General features: G+C 44.8%; 2 protein-coding genes across 3 annotated transcripts in view; both read left to right on the plus strand.

Moving 5' to 3' along the window:
* The window catches only part of micu1 (mitochondrial calcium uptake 1), a 113051-nt gene extending 110676 nt beyond the window's left edge, over nt 1-2375 (plus strand). Inside the window, exon 9 of one of the 2 annotated variants that reach the window (XM_038990998.1) lies at nt 2136-2375. In XM_038990998.1, coding sequence (XP_038846926.1) covers nt 2136-2351 — 216 coding nt within the window. In that variant the 3' untranslated portion in view covers nt 2352-2375. The remainder of the gene's footprint in view (nt 1-2135) is intronic. The other variant, XM_038990997.1, reaches the window with a different exon arrangement.
* A 2165-nt stretch (nt 2376-4540) lies between these two features.
* Nucleotides 4541-14233, plus strand: part of unc5b (unc-5 netrin receptor B) — a 22616-nt gene continuing 12923 nt past the window's right edge. Inside the window, exons 1-4 of the mRNA XM_038990197.1 lie at nt 4541-4721; nt 8331-8497; nt 13904-14016; nt 14150-14233. Coding sequence (XP_038846125.1) covers nt 4541-4721; nt 8331-8497; nt 13904-14016; nt 14150-14233 — 545 coding nt within the window. The remainder of the gene's footprint in view (nt 4722-8330; nt 8498-13903; nt 14017-14149) is intronic.

Below are 14233 nucleotides of genomic sequence, written 5' to 3' on the forward strand. Positions count from 1 at the left end.
TTGTGTTTCTGTCCTGGGGCTCTGTTTGTGTTTGTGAACAGAGCCCCAGAACCAGCTGGCTGAGTGGACTCTTCTCTAGGTTTGTCTCTCTGTAGGTGAGGGCGTTGAGGGGACTCTTCTCTAGTTTCATCTCTCTGTAGGTGAGGGCGCTGAGGGGACTCTTCTCTAGGTTTGTCTCTCTGTAGGTGAGGGCTTTGTGGTGGAATGTGTGGGCATCGCTTCCTTTTAGGAAGCTGTTGAATTGAACAGGTTTTTCCTGGATGTAGATAACTAGTGGGAATGAGTCCTCACTCCTACCCCTGTCCATCTCTCCTCCATAGAGTCTCACTCACTCCTACCCCTGTCCATCTTCTTCCTGGATGTAGATAACTAGTGGGTATGAGTCCTCACTCCTACCCCTGTCCATCTTCTTCCTGGATGTAGATAACTAGTGGGTATGAGTCCTCACTCCTACCCCTGTCCATCTTCTTCCTGGATGTAGATAACTAGTGGGTATGAGTCCTCACTCCTACCCCTGTCCATCTTCTTCCTGGATGTAGATAACTAGTGGGTATGAGTCCTCACTCCTACCCCTGTCCATCTTCTTCCTGGATGTAGATAACTAGTGGGTATGAGTCCTCACTCCTACCCCTGTCCATCTTCTTCCTGGATGTAGATAACTAGTGGGTATGAGTCCTCACTCCTACCCCTGTCCATCTTCTTCCTGGATGTAGATAACTAGTGGGTATGAGTCCTCACTCCTACCCCTGTCCATCTTCTTCCTGGATGTAGATAACTAGTGGGTATGAGTCCTAAATCTGCCCTGCATTGTTTGGAGTTTGGAGTTGTACACAAAGTATATTTTGGGGGTTTTGTCCCATTTTGGTGAATTCTTAGTTGGTGAGCGGACCCCAGACCTCACAACCATAAAGGGCAATGAGTTCTATAACTGTATTTTTAGCCAGATCCTAATTGGTATGTCAAATTTTATGTTCCTTTTGATGGTATATAGAAGGCCCTTCTTGCCTCGTCTCTCAGATCGTTCACAGCTTTGTGCAAGTTTCCTGTGGCGCTGATGTTTAGGCCGAGGTATGTATAGTGTTTTGTGTGCTCTAGGGTAACGTCTAGATGGAATTTGTATTTGTGGTCCTGGCGACTGGACCTTTTTTGGAACACCATTATTTTTGTCTTACTGAGATTTACTGTCAGGGCCCAGGTCTGACAGAATATGTGCAGAAGATCTAGGTGCTGCTGTAGGCCCTCCTTGGTTGGTGACAGAAGCACCAGATCATCAGCAAACAGTAGACATTTGACTTCAGATTCTAATAGGGTGAGGCTGGGTGCTGCAGACTGTTCTAGTGCCCTCGCCAATTCATTGATATAGACTACAGGTCAAAAGTTTGGACACACCTACTCATTCCAGGGTTTTTCTTTATTTTTACTAACAGTGAAGACATCAAAACTCTGAAATAACACATATGGAATTATGTAGTAACCAATAAAAAGTAAAAATATTTTTTTCAAAGTAGCCACCCTTTGCCTTGACGACAACTCGGCATTCTCTCAACCAGCTTCATGAGGTAGTCACCTGGAATGCATTTCAATTAACAGGTGTGCCTTGTTAAATTAATTTGTGGAATTTCTTTCCTTAAGGCGTTTGAGTAAATCAGTTGCGTTGTGATGGGGGGGGGGGGGGGGGGGGGGGGGTGTAGTAGTCTGCTGTTGATACTGCAGACTGTTTTTCTGAGATTGTTGTTGATGCAGACTCCACGGTAAATTCTGGGCTCAAATTTGTCTCCACTTTTGTGGATTGGGGTTATCAGTCCTTGGTTCCAAATGTTGAGGAACATGCCAGAGCCGAGGAGGATGTTAGAGTTGAAGTAGCTAATTGAGATTCATGGTTCGCTTTACTCTTTTCATCTGTCTCCCTCTCTCTCTCTCCTCTGGCTCTCTCCTGTCTGTCTCTCTCTCTCTCCTCTGGCTCTCTCCTGTCTGTTTCTCTCTCTCTCTCTCCTCTGGCTCTCTCCTGTCTGTCTCTCTCTCTCTCCTCTGGCTCTCTCCTGTCTGTCTCTCTCTCTCCTGTCTCTCTCTCATCTGGCTCTCTCCTGTCTGTCTCCCTCTCTCTCTCTCTCTCCTGTCTGTCTCTCTCTCTGTAGGGCATTACATTTGAGGAGGTGGAGAATTTCTTTACCTTCCTGAAGAATGTGAATGATGTGGACACAGCTCTGAGTTTCTACCACATGGCCGGAGCCTCCATCGATAAAGGTACGCCAACGACCGTCTGTTCCCACTCTCCCTCCTGTCTCTCTCAAGACCTTCCTCCCCCCTTCACCCATATTCCATCCCTCCCTCCCTCTCTCATCCCTCCCTGATTGCTCCTGGCTCAACACCCAGCCCTTTCTCTTTGCCTCCCTCTCTCCCTCCCTCCCTCCCTCCCTCCCTCCCTCCCTCCCAACTCCTCCTCCACCCAACCATTAACAACATGTTATCTGCTCTGTTTCTATCATGTTAGTCCCACTGCTGTGCTCCACTAGCCTGCAGCCCTACTGTCTCTCTGACGACACCACCTCCTACTGGAGCGTGTTATGTTACTAGGCATTATGTCCCGTAATCTACTCCTTCCTCTGGAGGAATCATGATCACCACCGCCTCCTGCTGGTTTACCAAGACTACTGCATGTCTGCACCACAATCAAACAGCAAGGATATGTCTCCCTCAACCTTTCCCCTGCAAGCCAGTCCCCGAGGACGAGAGGTGGAGGACGAGAGGGAGGGGGGGAGAGGTGGAGGACGAGATGCGGGGGTGGTGGAGGACTAGAGGGAGGGGGGAGGAGTGGAGGACGAGAGGGAGGGGGGGAGAGGTGGAGGACGAGATGGGGGGGTGGTGGAGGACTAGAGGGAGGGGGGGAGAGGTGGAGGACGAGAGGGAGGGGGGGAGAGGTGGAGGACGAGATGGGGGGGTGGTGGAGGACTAGAGGGAGGGGGGAGGAGAGGTGGAGGACGAGAGGGAGGTGGGGAGAAGAGAGCTTGTTGTTCTCAGCCTATCGCTTCAGAGGCCTGTTAGCCAGTCAGAGCACATCTGAGGGGACATCAACACAGCAGCGTGCGTGTCAGAGGGTGGTCTACTAGTCACAGGAAGAGACATCACAAAGTTGTATTTACTATGACTGGGATATATAGCTACCTTAAGATGACTGCACTAACTGTAAGTTGCTCTGTATAAGAGCCTCTGCTAAATGACTCACAAACTGTTAGTTGCTCTGGATAAGAGCCTCTGCTAAATGACTCACAAACTGTAAGTTGCTCTGGATAAGAGCCTCTGCTAAATGACTAAAATGGCAAAGTAAAATGTCTGTGGACCAAGGCTTGAATTGAAGGATTTTGGCCACTGGCCAGCCAGGCTGTTAAACCCCATGTCTACTTACCCAGGTCCAAAATCTGATGTTGAACAATGGAAAAGATCATACACTGCTCAAAAAAATAAAGGGAACACTTAAACAACACAATGTAACTCCAAGTCAATCACACTTCTGTGAAATCAAACTGTCCACTTAGGAAGCAACACTGATTGACAATAAATTTCACATGCTGTTGTGCAAATGGAATAGACAAAAGGTGGAAATTATAGGCAATTAGCAAGACACCCCCCAAAAAATACCACCTGCAGGCGAGGAGGTGTAGTGGGAGAACTGAAGGTTTTCACCTTCAACAACTCAACAATGACAACAACCGTCTACTGCAATCATCCAATATTTGCTGTTGTTCTTCAGAGCTCTGTGTCTTCTGACAGGAGAAAGGTTGAAGGAGCATAGATCCTGTTAGACTGTTTCAACTTGTTCAGAAGGCTGTCTGCTTGTCCTTTCTTTTTGTGTGTGTGTGTGTGTGTGTGTGTGTTGTGTGTGTGTGTGTGTGTGTGTGTGTGTGTGTGTGTGTGTGTGTGTGTGTGTCTGTGTGTGTGGGTGGAGTGTGTGTGTGTGTGTGTGTGTTGTGTGTGTTGTGTGTGTGTGTGTGTGTTGTGTGTGTGTGTGTGGTGTTGTTCATGCAATGCCCTAAAACCTCTCTCTTTCTCTCTCTCATCTCTCGTCGCTCTCATCTCTCTCTTCTCTCTGCTTTCTCTCTCTCTCTCTCTCTCTCTCTCTCTCCTCCTCTCCTCTCTCTCTCTCACTCTCTCTTTCTCTCTCTCTCTCTCTCTCTCTCTCTCTCTCTTTCCTCTCTTCTCTCTTCGCTCTCTCTCTCTCGTCTCTCATCTCTCTCTCTCTCTCTCTCTCCTCTCTTCTCTCGCTCTCTCTCTCTCTCTCTCTCTCTCTCTCTCTGTCTCTCTCACTCTGTCTCTCTGTCTCCTCTCTCTCTCCTCTCCTGCTCTCTCTCTCTCTCTCCTCTTGCTCTCTCTCTCTCTCCTCTCTGTCTCTCTCTCTCCCTCTCTGTCTCTCTCACTCTGTCTCTCTCTCTCTCTCTCTCTCTCTCTCTCTCTCTCTCTCTCTCTCTCTCTCTCTCTCTCTCTCTCTCTCTCTCTCTCTCGCTCTCTCTCTCTTTCTCTCTCTTTCTCAGCGTTGGACCCTGGAATGGGTGTAACAGTGTACGCTGGCCTGGTGGGGGCGCTGTTACTGTGTGTGGTGCTGGTGCTGTGTGTGGGGGTGTTGGCATACCGACGCAACTGTCGCCATCTCCACGGCGATATCACTGACTCCTCCTCCGCCCTCACCACAGCCTTCCAGCCCGGCAACTACAAACCACCCAGACAGGGTGAGTTCACCACAGTGTGCTGTCTCATGTCATCTAGGTTAGACATCTAGTTCCACAAGGATAGTTCTCTCTGCTTTCTGAAACTAGATGGCCTATTCTCCTACTTTGATCTTAAACTAATCAGTTTCTACCTTTCTCTCTTTCTCACTCTGTTCTTTCAATTCTTTTTATCACCTTTTTTGAGCTGTTCTTGATCTCCAAACTCCAGACTATCAGCTAGTCTTCCCTCAACATTAGTAGTTACATGTCTACACCTCAGTTTGCTCCTAACCACCTCAGTTTGCTCCTAACTACCTCAGTTTGCTCCTAACTACCTCCGTTTGCTCCTACTTACCTCAGTTTCCTCCTAACTACCTCCGTTTGCTCCTAACTACCTCCGTTTGCTCCTAACTACCTCTGTTTGCTCCTAACCACCTCAGTTTGCTCCTAACTACCTCAGTTTCCTCCTAACCACCTCAGTTTCCTCCTAACCACCTCAGTTTCCTCCTAACCACCTCAGTTTGCTCCTAACTACCTCCGTTTGCTCCTAACTACCTCTGTTTGCTCCTAACCACCTCAGTTTGCTCCTAACCACCTCAGTTTGCTCCTAACTACCTCAGTTTCCTCCTAACCACCTCAGTTTGCTCCTAACTACCTCTGTTTGCTCCTAACTACCTCTGTTTGCTCCTAACTACCTCAGTTTGCTCCTAACTACCTCCGTTTGCTCCTAACTACCTCTGTTTGCTCCTAACTACCTCAGTTTGCTCTAACTACCTTCTGTTTGCTCCTAACTACCTCCGTTTTGCTCCTAACTACCTCCGTTTGCTCCTAACCACCTCATTATGCTCCTAACCACCTCAGTTTGCTCCTAATTACCTCAGTTTGCTCCTAACTAGCTCAGTTTGCTCCTAAATACAAGTTTGCTCCTAACCACCTCAGTTTGCTCCTAACCACCTCAGTTTGCTCCTAACTACCTCAGTTTGCTCCTAACTACCTCAGTTTGCTCCTAACCACCTCAGTTTGCTCCTAACCACCTCAGTTTGCTCCTAACCACCTCAGTTTGCTCCTAATACCTCATTTTCTCCTACCCCCCTCAGTTTGCTCCTAACCACCTCAGTTTGCTCCTAACTACCTCAGTTTCCTCCTAACCACCTCAGTTTGCTCCTAACTACCTCCGTTTGCTCCTAACTACCTCCGTTTGCTCCTAACTACCTCAGTTTGCTCCTAACCACCTCAGTTTGCTCCTAACCACCTCAGTTTGCTCCTAACCACCTCAGTTTGCTCCTAACTACCTCAGTTTCCTCCTAACCACCTCAGTTTGCTCCTAACTACCTCAGTTTGCTCCTAACTACCTCAGTTTGCTCCTAACTACCTCTGTTTGCTCCTAACTACCTCAGTTTGCTCCTAACTACCTCCGTTTGCTCCTAACTACCTCTGTTTGCTCCTAACTACCTCAGTTTGCTCCTAACTACCTCTGTTTGCTCCTAACTACCTCCGTTTTCTCCTAACTACCTCCGTTTGCTCCTAACCACCTCAGTATGCTCCTAACCACCTCAGTTTGCTCCTAATTACCTCAGTTTGCTCCTAACTAGCTCAGTTTGCTCCTAAATACCTCAGTTTGCTCCTAACCACCTCAGTTTGCTCCTAACCACCTCAGTTTGCTCCTAATACCTCAGTTTGCTCCTAACTACCTCAGTTTGCTCCTAACCACCTCAGTTTGCTCCTAATTACCTCAGTTTGCTCCTAACTACCTCCGTTTGCTCCTAACTACCTCAGTTTGCTCCTAACCACCTCAGTTTGCTCCTAACCACCTCAGTTTGCTCCTAACTACCTCAGTTTGCTCCTAACCACCTCAGTTTGCTCCTAACCACCTCAGTTTGCTCCTAACTACCTCAGTTTGCTCCTAACTAGCTCAGTTTGCTCCTAAATACCTAAGTTTGCTCCTAACTACCTCCGTTTGCTCCTAACTACCTCAGTTTGCTCCTAACCACCTCAGTTTGCTCCTAATTACCTCAGTTTGCTCCTAACTACCTCTGTTTGCTCCTAACTACCTCAGTTTGCTCCTAACCACCTCAGTTTGCTCCTAACCACCTCAGTTTGCTCCTAACCACCTCAGTTTGCTCCTAACCACCTCTGTTTGCTCCTAACCACCTCAGTTTGCTCCTAACTACCTCAGTTTCCTCCTAACCACCTCAGTTTGCTCCTAACTACCTCAGTTTGCTCCTAACTACATCCTCTTTTGCTCCTACTACCTCTGTTTGCTCCAACTACCGTTCAGTTTGCTCTAACTGACCTCTGTTTGCTCCTAACTACCTCAGTTTGCTCCTAACTACCTCAGTTTGCTCCTAACCACCTCAGTATGCTCCTAACCACCTCAGTTTGCTCCTAATTACCTCAGTTTGCTCCTAACTAGCTCAGTTTGCTCCTAAATACCTAAGTTTGCTCCTAACCACCTCAGTTTGCTCCTAACCACCTCAGTTTGCTCCTAACTACCTCAGTTTGCTCCTAACTACCTCAGTTTGCTCCTAACCACCTCAGTTTGCTCCTAATTACCTCAGTTTGCTCCTAACTACCTCCGTTTGCTCCTAACTACCTCAGTTTGCTCCTAACCACCTCAGTTTGCTCCTAACCACCTCAGTTTGCTCCTAACTACCTCAGTTTGCTCCTAACTACCTCAGTTTGCTCCTAACTACCTCTGTTTGCTCCTAACCACCTCAGTTTGCTCCTAACCACCTCAGTTTGCTCCTAACTACCCCAGTTTACTCCTAACTACCTCAGTTTGCTCCTAACCACCTCAGTTTGCTCCTAACTACCTCAGTTTGCTCCTAACCACCTCAGTTTGCTCCAGACTACCTTAGTTTGCTCCTAACTACCTCAGTTTGCTCCAATTCCCTACAGTGCTCCTACCTCTTGCTTACCTACACTACCTCAGTTTGCTCCTAACTACCTCAGTTTGCTCCCTAACTACTCAGTTTGCTCCTAACTACCTCAGTTTGCTCCTAACCACCTCAGTTTGCTCCTAACCACCTCAGTTTGCTCCTAACTACCTCAGTTTGCTCCTAACTACCTCAGTTTGCTCCTAACCACCTCAGTTTGCTCCTAACCACCTCAGTTTGCTCCTAACCCCTCACCCCACTCAGTTTGCTCCTAATACCTCAGTTTGCTCCTAACCACCTCAGTTTGCTCCTAACTACCTCTTTTGCCTATTACCTCAGTTTGCTCCTAACCACCTCTGTTTGCTCCTAACTACCACAGTTTGCTCCTAACTACCTCAGTTTGCTCCTAACTACCTCAGTTTGCTCCTAACCACCTCAGTTTGCTCCAGACTACCTTAGTTTGCTCCTAACTACCTCAGTTTGCTCCTAATTACCTCAGTTTGCTCCTAACCACCTCTGTTTGCTCCTAACTACCTCAGTTTGCTCCTAACTACCTCAGTTTGCTCCTAACTACCTCAGGTTGCTCCTAAGCGTTCTAAACGAGACCACTGATTATCTTACTTTGATCTTCAAGTAATCAATATAGTCTCATCCATTACCTGTCTCTCTCTCCTCAACATGTTGTTGTTTACCTGGTGGCTATGATCTCTGAACCTGGCTATCCACTGCTACCAAAACTCAACTCGTCCTGCAGACAACCCTCACCTCCTCCACCCCTCTGCGCCCCCGGACCTGACAGCCACAGCGTGTACCTTCAGGGATCCTCTCTTCTCCCTGCAGCAGGGTGCCAACGATGGTCACCACAAGATCCCCATGACAACGTCTCCCCTGCTGGACCCCCTGCCCAGCCTCAAGATCAAGGTGTGTGTGTGTGTGTGTGTGTGTGTGTGTGTGTGTGTGTGTGTGTGTGTGTCAGTGGTGTGTGTGTGTGTGGGTGGTGTGTGTGTGTGTGTGTGTTGTGTGTGTGTGTGTGTGTGTGGTGTGTGTTTGTGCGTGCGTGCGTGCGTGCGTGCGTGCGTGCGTGCGTGTGTGTGAATTCAGGTCAATCAAATGTATTTATAAAGCCATTTTTACATCAGCAAAGTGCTTTAGACCCCAAGCAGAAGCAGAGTGGCTTAGAAAAACATGTTGACATTTTATGGTATAATAGACATATTTGATGTATGTATGGTGTTTGATGTATGGTGTGTGGTGTATGGTTGAATGGTGTATGGTGTTTGGTGTATGCTGTGTGGTGTATGGTTGAATGGTGTATGGTGTTTGGTGTATGCTGTGTGGTGTATGGTTATATGGTGTATGGTGTTTGGTGTATGCTGTGTGGTGTATGGTTATATGGTGTATGGTGTTTGGTGTATGCTGTGTGGTGTATGGTTATATGGTGTATGGTGTTTGGTGTATGGTGTATGGTTATATGGTAGTGTATGGTGTATGGTTATATGGTGTTTGGTATATGGTGTATGGTATATGGTGTTTGGTGTATGGTGTTTGGTGTATGGTTATATGGTGTATGGTGTTTGGTGTATGGTGTTTGATGTATGGTGTTTGATGTTTGATGTATAGTGTATGGTTATATGGTTGTATGGTGTATGGTGTATGGTGTATGGTTATATGGTAGTGTATGGTGTATGGTTATATGGTGTTTGGTATATGGTGTATGGTATATGGTGTTTGGTGTATGGTGTTTGGTGTTTGGTGTTTGATGTATGGTGTGTGGTGTATGGTTATATGTTTGTATGGTGTATGATGTTTGATGTATGGTGTATGGTTGGTGTATGATGTATGGTGTATGGTGTTTGGTGTTTGGTTGGTGTATGGTTTATGGTGTAGGGTTGGTGTTTATTGTATGGTGTATGGTTGGTGTTTGGTGTATGGTTGGTGTATGGTGTATGGTTGGTGTTTGGTGTATGGTTGGTGTTTTAGGTGTATGGTGTAAGGTGTATGGTTGGTGTATGGTGTTTGGTGTATGGTGTATGGTTGGTGTGTGGTGTTTGGTGTATGGTTGGTGTTTTTTTGGTGTATGGTGTAAGGTGTATTGTTGGTGTATGGTTTGTGTATGGTGTTTGGTGTATGGTTGGTGTTTGGTGTATGGTTGGTGTTTGGTGTATGGTGTATGGTTGGTGTTTGGTGTATGGTGTATTGTATATGGTTAGTTTTTGGTGTATGTTGGGTGGTGTTTGGTGTATGGTTGGTGTATGGTGTATTGTATATGGTTAGTTTTTGGTGTATGGTGGGTGGGGTTTGGGGTTTGGTTGGTGTATGGTGTATGGTTGGTGTATGGTTGGTGTTTGGTGTATGGTTGGTGTATGGTGTGTGTTGGTGTTTGGTGTATGGTGTATGGTTGGTGTTTTAGGTGTATGGTGTATGGTTGGTGTTTGGTGTATGGTGTATGGTTGGTGTTTGGTGTATGGTGTATGGTTGGTGTTTGGTGTATGGTTTGTTTATGATTGGTGTATGGTGTACGGTTGGTGTAAGTTGTATGGTTGGTGTATGGTGTTTGTTGAATCGTGTATATGGTGTATGTTTGGTGTATGTTTGGTGTTTAGTGTATGGTGTATGGTTGGTGTTTGGTGTTTGGTGAATTGGTGTGTGGTGTGTGGTGTATGTTTGGTGTATAGTGTGTGGTGTATGTTTGATGTATGATGAATGGTGTATGGTGTATGTTTGGTGTATATTTGTAAACTCATACAAATGAAAAGAAGATAGCCATTTTGATTTAATACATTTAATATTATTTAGCCAACGTTAATAACTTCTTAGGGCTGCAATCCGGTTAACGGGATCGATATGACAACAGCCAGTGAAAGTGCAGGGCGCCAAATTCGAACAAATTCAACAAAAGTCAGAAATAGCATTATAAATCTTCACTTACCTTTGCTTCGTCAGAATGCACTCCCTGGCTATACCACTTCCACAAGAAATGTTCGTTTTGTTCGGTAATGTCCATAATTTATGTCCAAATAGCTATTTTTGTTAGCTAGTTTGGTAAACAAATCCAAAGTCACGATGCGCGTTCACTAAAAGCAGATGAAATGTCAAAAAGTTCCGTAACAGTCAGTAGAAACATGTCAAACGATGTATTGAATCAATCTTTAGGATGTTTTTAACATAAATCTTCAATAATGTTCCAACCGGAGAATTCCTTTGTCTTCAGAAGTGCGATGGAACAGAGCTCGCTCTGTACTGTGAATGAAACATGAATGAGTGAATGTACTGTGAATGAAACATGAATGAGTGAATGTACTGTGAATGAAACATGAATGAGTGAATGTACTGTGAATGAAACATGAAAGAGTGAATGTACTGTGAATGAAACATGAATGAGTGAATGTACTGTGAATGAAACATTAATGAGTGAATGTATTGTGAATTAAACATTAATGAGTGAATGTACTGTGAATGAAATAGATTCAAATGGTAATACAGTACTTTACTTACAGCCTGTTTCAGCATTTATAATGTCCTATTTTAAGGCTTATAATATTTATGCTGAACAAAAATATAAACGCAACATGTAAAGTGTTGATCCCAGGTTTCATGAAATTAAAGATCTCAGAACTGTTCTATTCTCATCGCTGCCCAGTCATGTGAAATCCATAGATTAGGGCTGAATTAACCTTTACTGCTCCAGCGTTCCGCCAGCGGAACTCCTCCCACATTCCACTGAAAAGGCAGAGCGCGAAATTCAAAATATATTTTTTAGAAATATTAACTTTCACACATTAACAAGTCCAATACAGCAAATGAAAGGTACCACATCTTGTGAATCCAGCCAACATGTCCGATTTTAAAATGTTTTACAGCGAAAACAGCACGTATATTATGTTAGCTCACCACCAATACAAAAAAGGACAGACATTTTTCACAGCACAGGTAGCATGCACAAAGCCAACCTAACTAACCAAGAACCAACCAAACTAACCAAGAAACAACTTCATCAGATGACAGTATTATAACATGTTACACAATAAATCTATGTTTTGTTCAAAAAATGTGCATATTTGAGGTATAAATCAGTTTTACATTGCAGCTACCATCACAGCTACCGTCAAAAATAGCACCGAAGCAGCCAGAGTAATAATAGAGACAACGTGGAATAACTAATAATACTCATCATAAAACATTTCTGAAAAATGCATCGTGTACAGCAAATGAAAGACAAGCATCTTGTGAATCCAGCCAATATTTCAGATTTTTTTTAAAGTGTTTTTACAGCGAAAACACAATATAGCATTATATTAGCTTACTACAATAGCCTACCACACTCCCGCATTCATTCATCAAGGCACGTTAGCGATAGCAATAGGCACGTTAGCGTTAGCGAATAAACCAGCAAAAGATATTAATTTTCTCTAACCTTCATAAACCTTCCTCAGATGACAGTCCTATAACATCAGGTTATACATACACTTATGTTTTGTTCGAAAATGTGCATATTTAGAGCTGAAATCCGTGGTTATCATTATGCTAATGTACTTATTTTTCCCAGAATGTGCAGATATTTCTATTAGACTCTCACCTATTCTGACCAAATAGCTATTCATAAACATTACAAAAAAATACATGTTGTATAGGAAATGATAGATCCACTAGTTCTTAATGCAATCGCAGTGTTAGAATTCTAAAATATCTTCATTACCAAATAAGGCTTACGTTATGTCGACCGAGTGCCCAAAACCTGGGCGCAAAACTACTAGTACACAGTTCGACAGATATATGAATAGCATCATAAAATGTTTCTTACTTTTGGTGATCTTCCATCAGAATGTTGGACAAGGGGTCCTTTGTCCAGAACAGTCGTTGTTTGGATTTTGAACATCGTTTTCCCCTCTTGAATTAGCAAGCACACTGGCAGAGTGGCGCGAAGCTCTCCTTTCTGAACAAAGGGCACACAACGCAACACGCCTAACGTCCCAAATAAATTTCAAAAATCTAATAAAACTATATTGAAAAAACATACTTTCGATGATATTGTCACATGTATCAAATAAAAACAAAGCCGGAGTTGGTAGTCGCCTATACCGAAAGCTATTCCGAAGGCAATCCCACTGTCCCTTCGCGCCTTCCTGAAAACATGAAATCGGTGACACGTCATTCCAAGAGGATGTATTCCTCTCAGACCAAGATAATCACCTCCTTTCTTCTCTCACTGCATCTTGACATCCAGGGGAAGGTGTATGACGTGCATGTATAGTAATAGCTATCATGCCCATTTATAGCAGGACTTAGAAGAGAGCCTCGATTTCAGACTTTCCACTTCCTGGTCAGAAAGTGTGCTGCCAAATGAGTTCTGTTTTACTCACAGACAAAATTCAAACTGTTTTAGAAACTAAGAGTGTTTTTCTATCCAATAGTAATAATAATATGCATATTGTACGAGCAAGAATTGAGTACGAGGCCGTTTAAATTGGGCACGTTTTTTCCCCAAAGTGACAACAGCGCCCTCTGTCCTCATCAGGTTAACCACACATACAGAAGCTATTAACTAATAAACTTATCTAAACCTCTCTCTCTCTTTCCCTCGCTTTTCTCTCTCTCTCCCTCCCTCCATCTCTCTCCTCTTTCTCCCTCTCTCTCTCTCTCCCTCCCTCCATCTCTCTCCTCTTTCTCCCTCTCTCTCTCTCTCTCTCTCTCTCTCTCCTCTCCTCTCTGTATATCTTCTCTCTCTCTCTCTCTTCCCCCCTATCTCTCTCTCTCTCTCTCTCTCTCTCTCCCCCCCTCCATCTTTCTCTATCTCCTCTCCTCTCTGTATATCTTCTCTCTATCTCCTCTCCTCTCTGTATATCTTCTCTCTCTCTCTATCTCCTCTCCTCTCTGTATATCCTCTCTCTCTCTATCTCTCTCTCTCTATCTCTCTCTCTCTCTCTCTCTCTCTCGCTCTCTTTCCCCTCTCTCTCTCTCTCTCTCTCTCTCTCTCTCTCTCTCTCTCTGTCTCTTTCTTTCTATCTATCTCTCTCTCTCTCTTTCCCCTCTCTTCCCCCTCTCTCTCTCTCTCTCTCTCTCTCTCTCTCTCTCTCTTTCCCCTCTCTTTCCCCCCTCTCTCTCTCTATCTCTCTCTCTCTCTCTATCTCTCTCTCCTCTCTCTCCTCTCTCCTCTCACCCCTGCCCAGTCATGTGAAATCCATAGATTAGGGCTGAATTAATTAATTTCAATCGAATTACTTCTTTATATTAACTGTAACTCAGTAAAATCGTGTAAATTGTTGCATGTATATTTTTTGTTCTGTATATTTTTTGTTCAGTGTATGTTGTTTTTTTTCTAAAATAAAGGTGTACAACTCATCTAACCTGTCATCCCTGGAGTTACCAGCAGAGGGCCACAGCGACCCTGAGATCCTCAGCCTGAAACATGTTGGCATGGGGGTCACCATGGTACGGGACAGGTAAGATACACACACACACACACACACACACACACACACACACACCATCCCCAACACAGTTATACACACAACAGTTTATATTGACTGCTATGTGTGTGTAGTAAAACTTGGAACTTGAATGTGACCTTGACAGAGACGGGCATCATACACTGTCCAGAGAGCCTGGCCACAGCACCTCCGTTACCCTGGGCAACCTGGGGGGACGCCTTACCATCCC

This window comes from Salvelinus namaycush, chromosome 4, assembly GCF_016432855.1.
Source record: "Salvelinus namaycush isolate Seneca chromosome 4, SaNama_1.0, whole genome shotgun sequence".
NCBI classification, from domain to species: domain Eukaryota; kingdom Metazoa; phylum Chordata; class Actinopteri; order Salmoniformes; family Salmonidae; genus Salvelinus; species Salvelinus namaycush.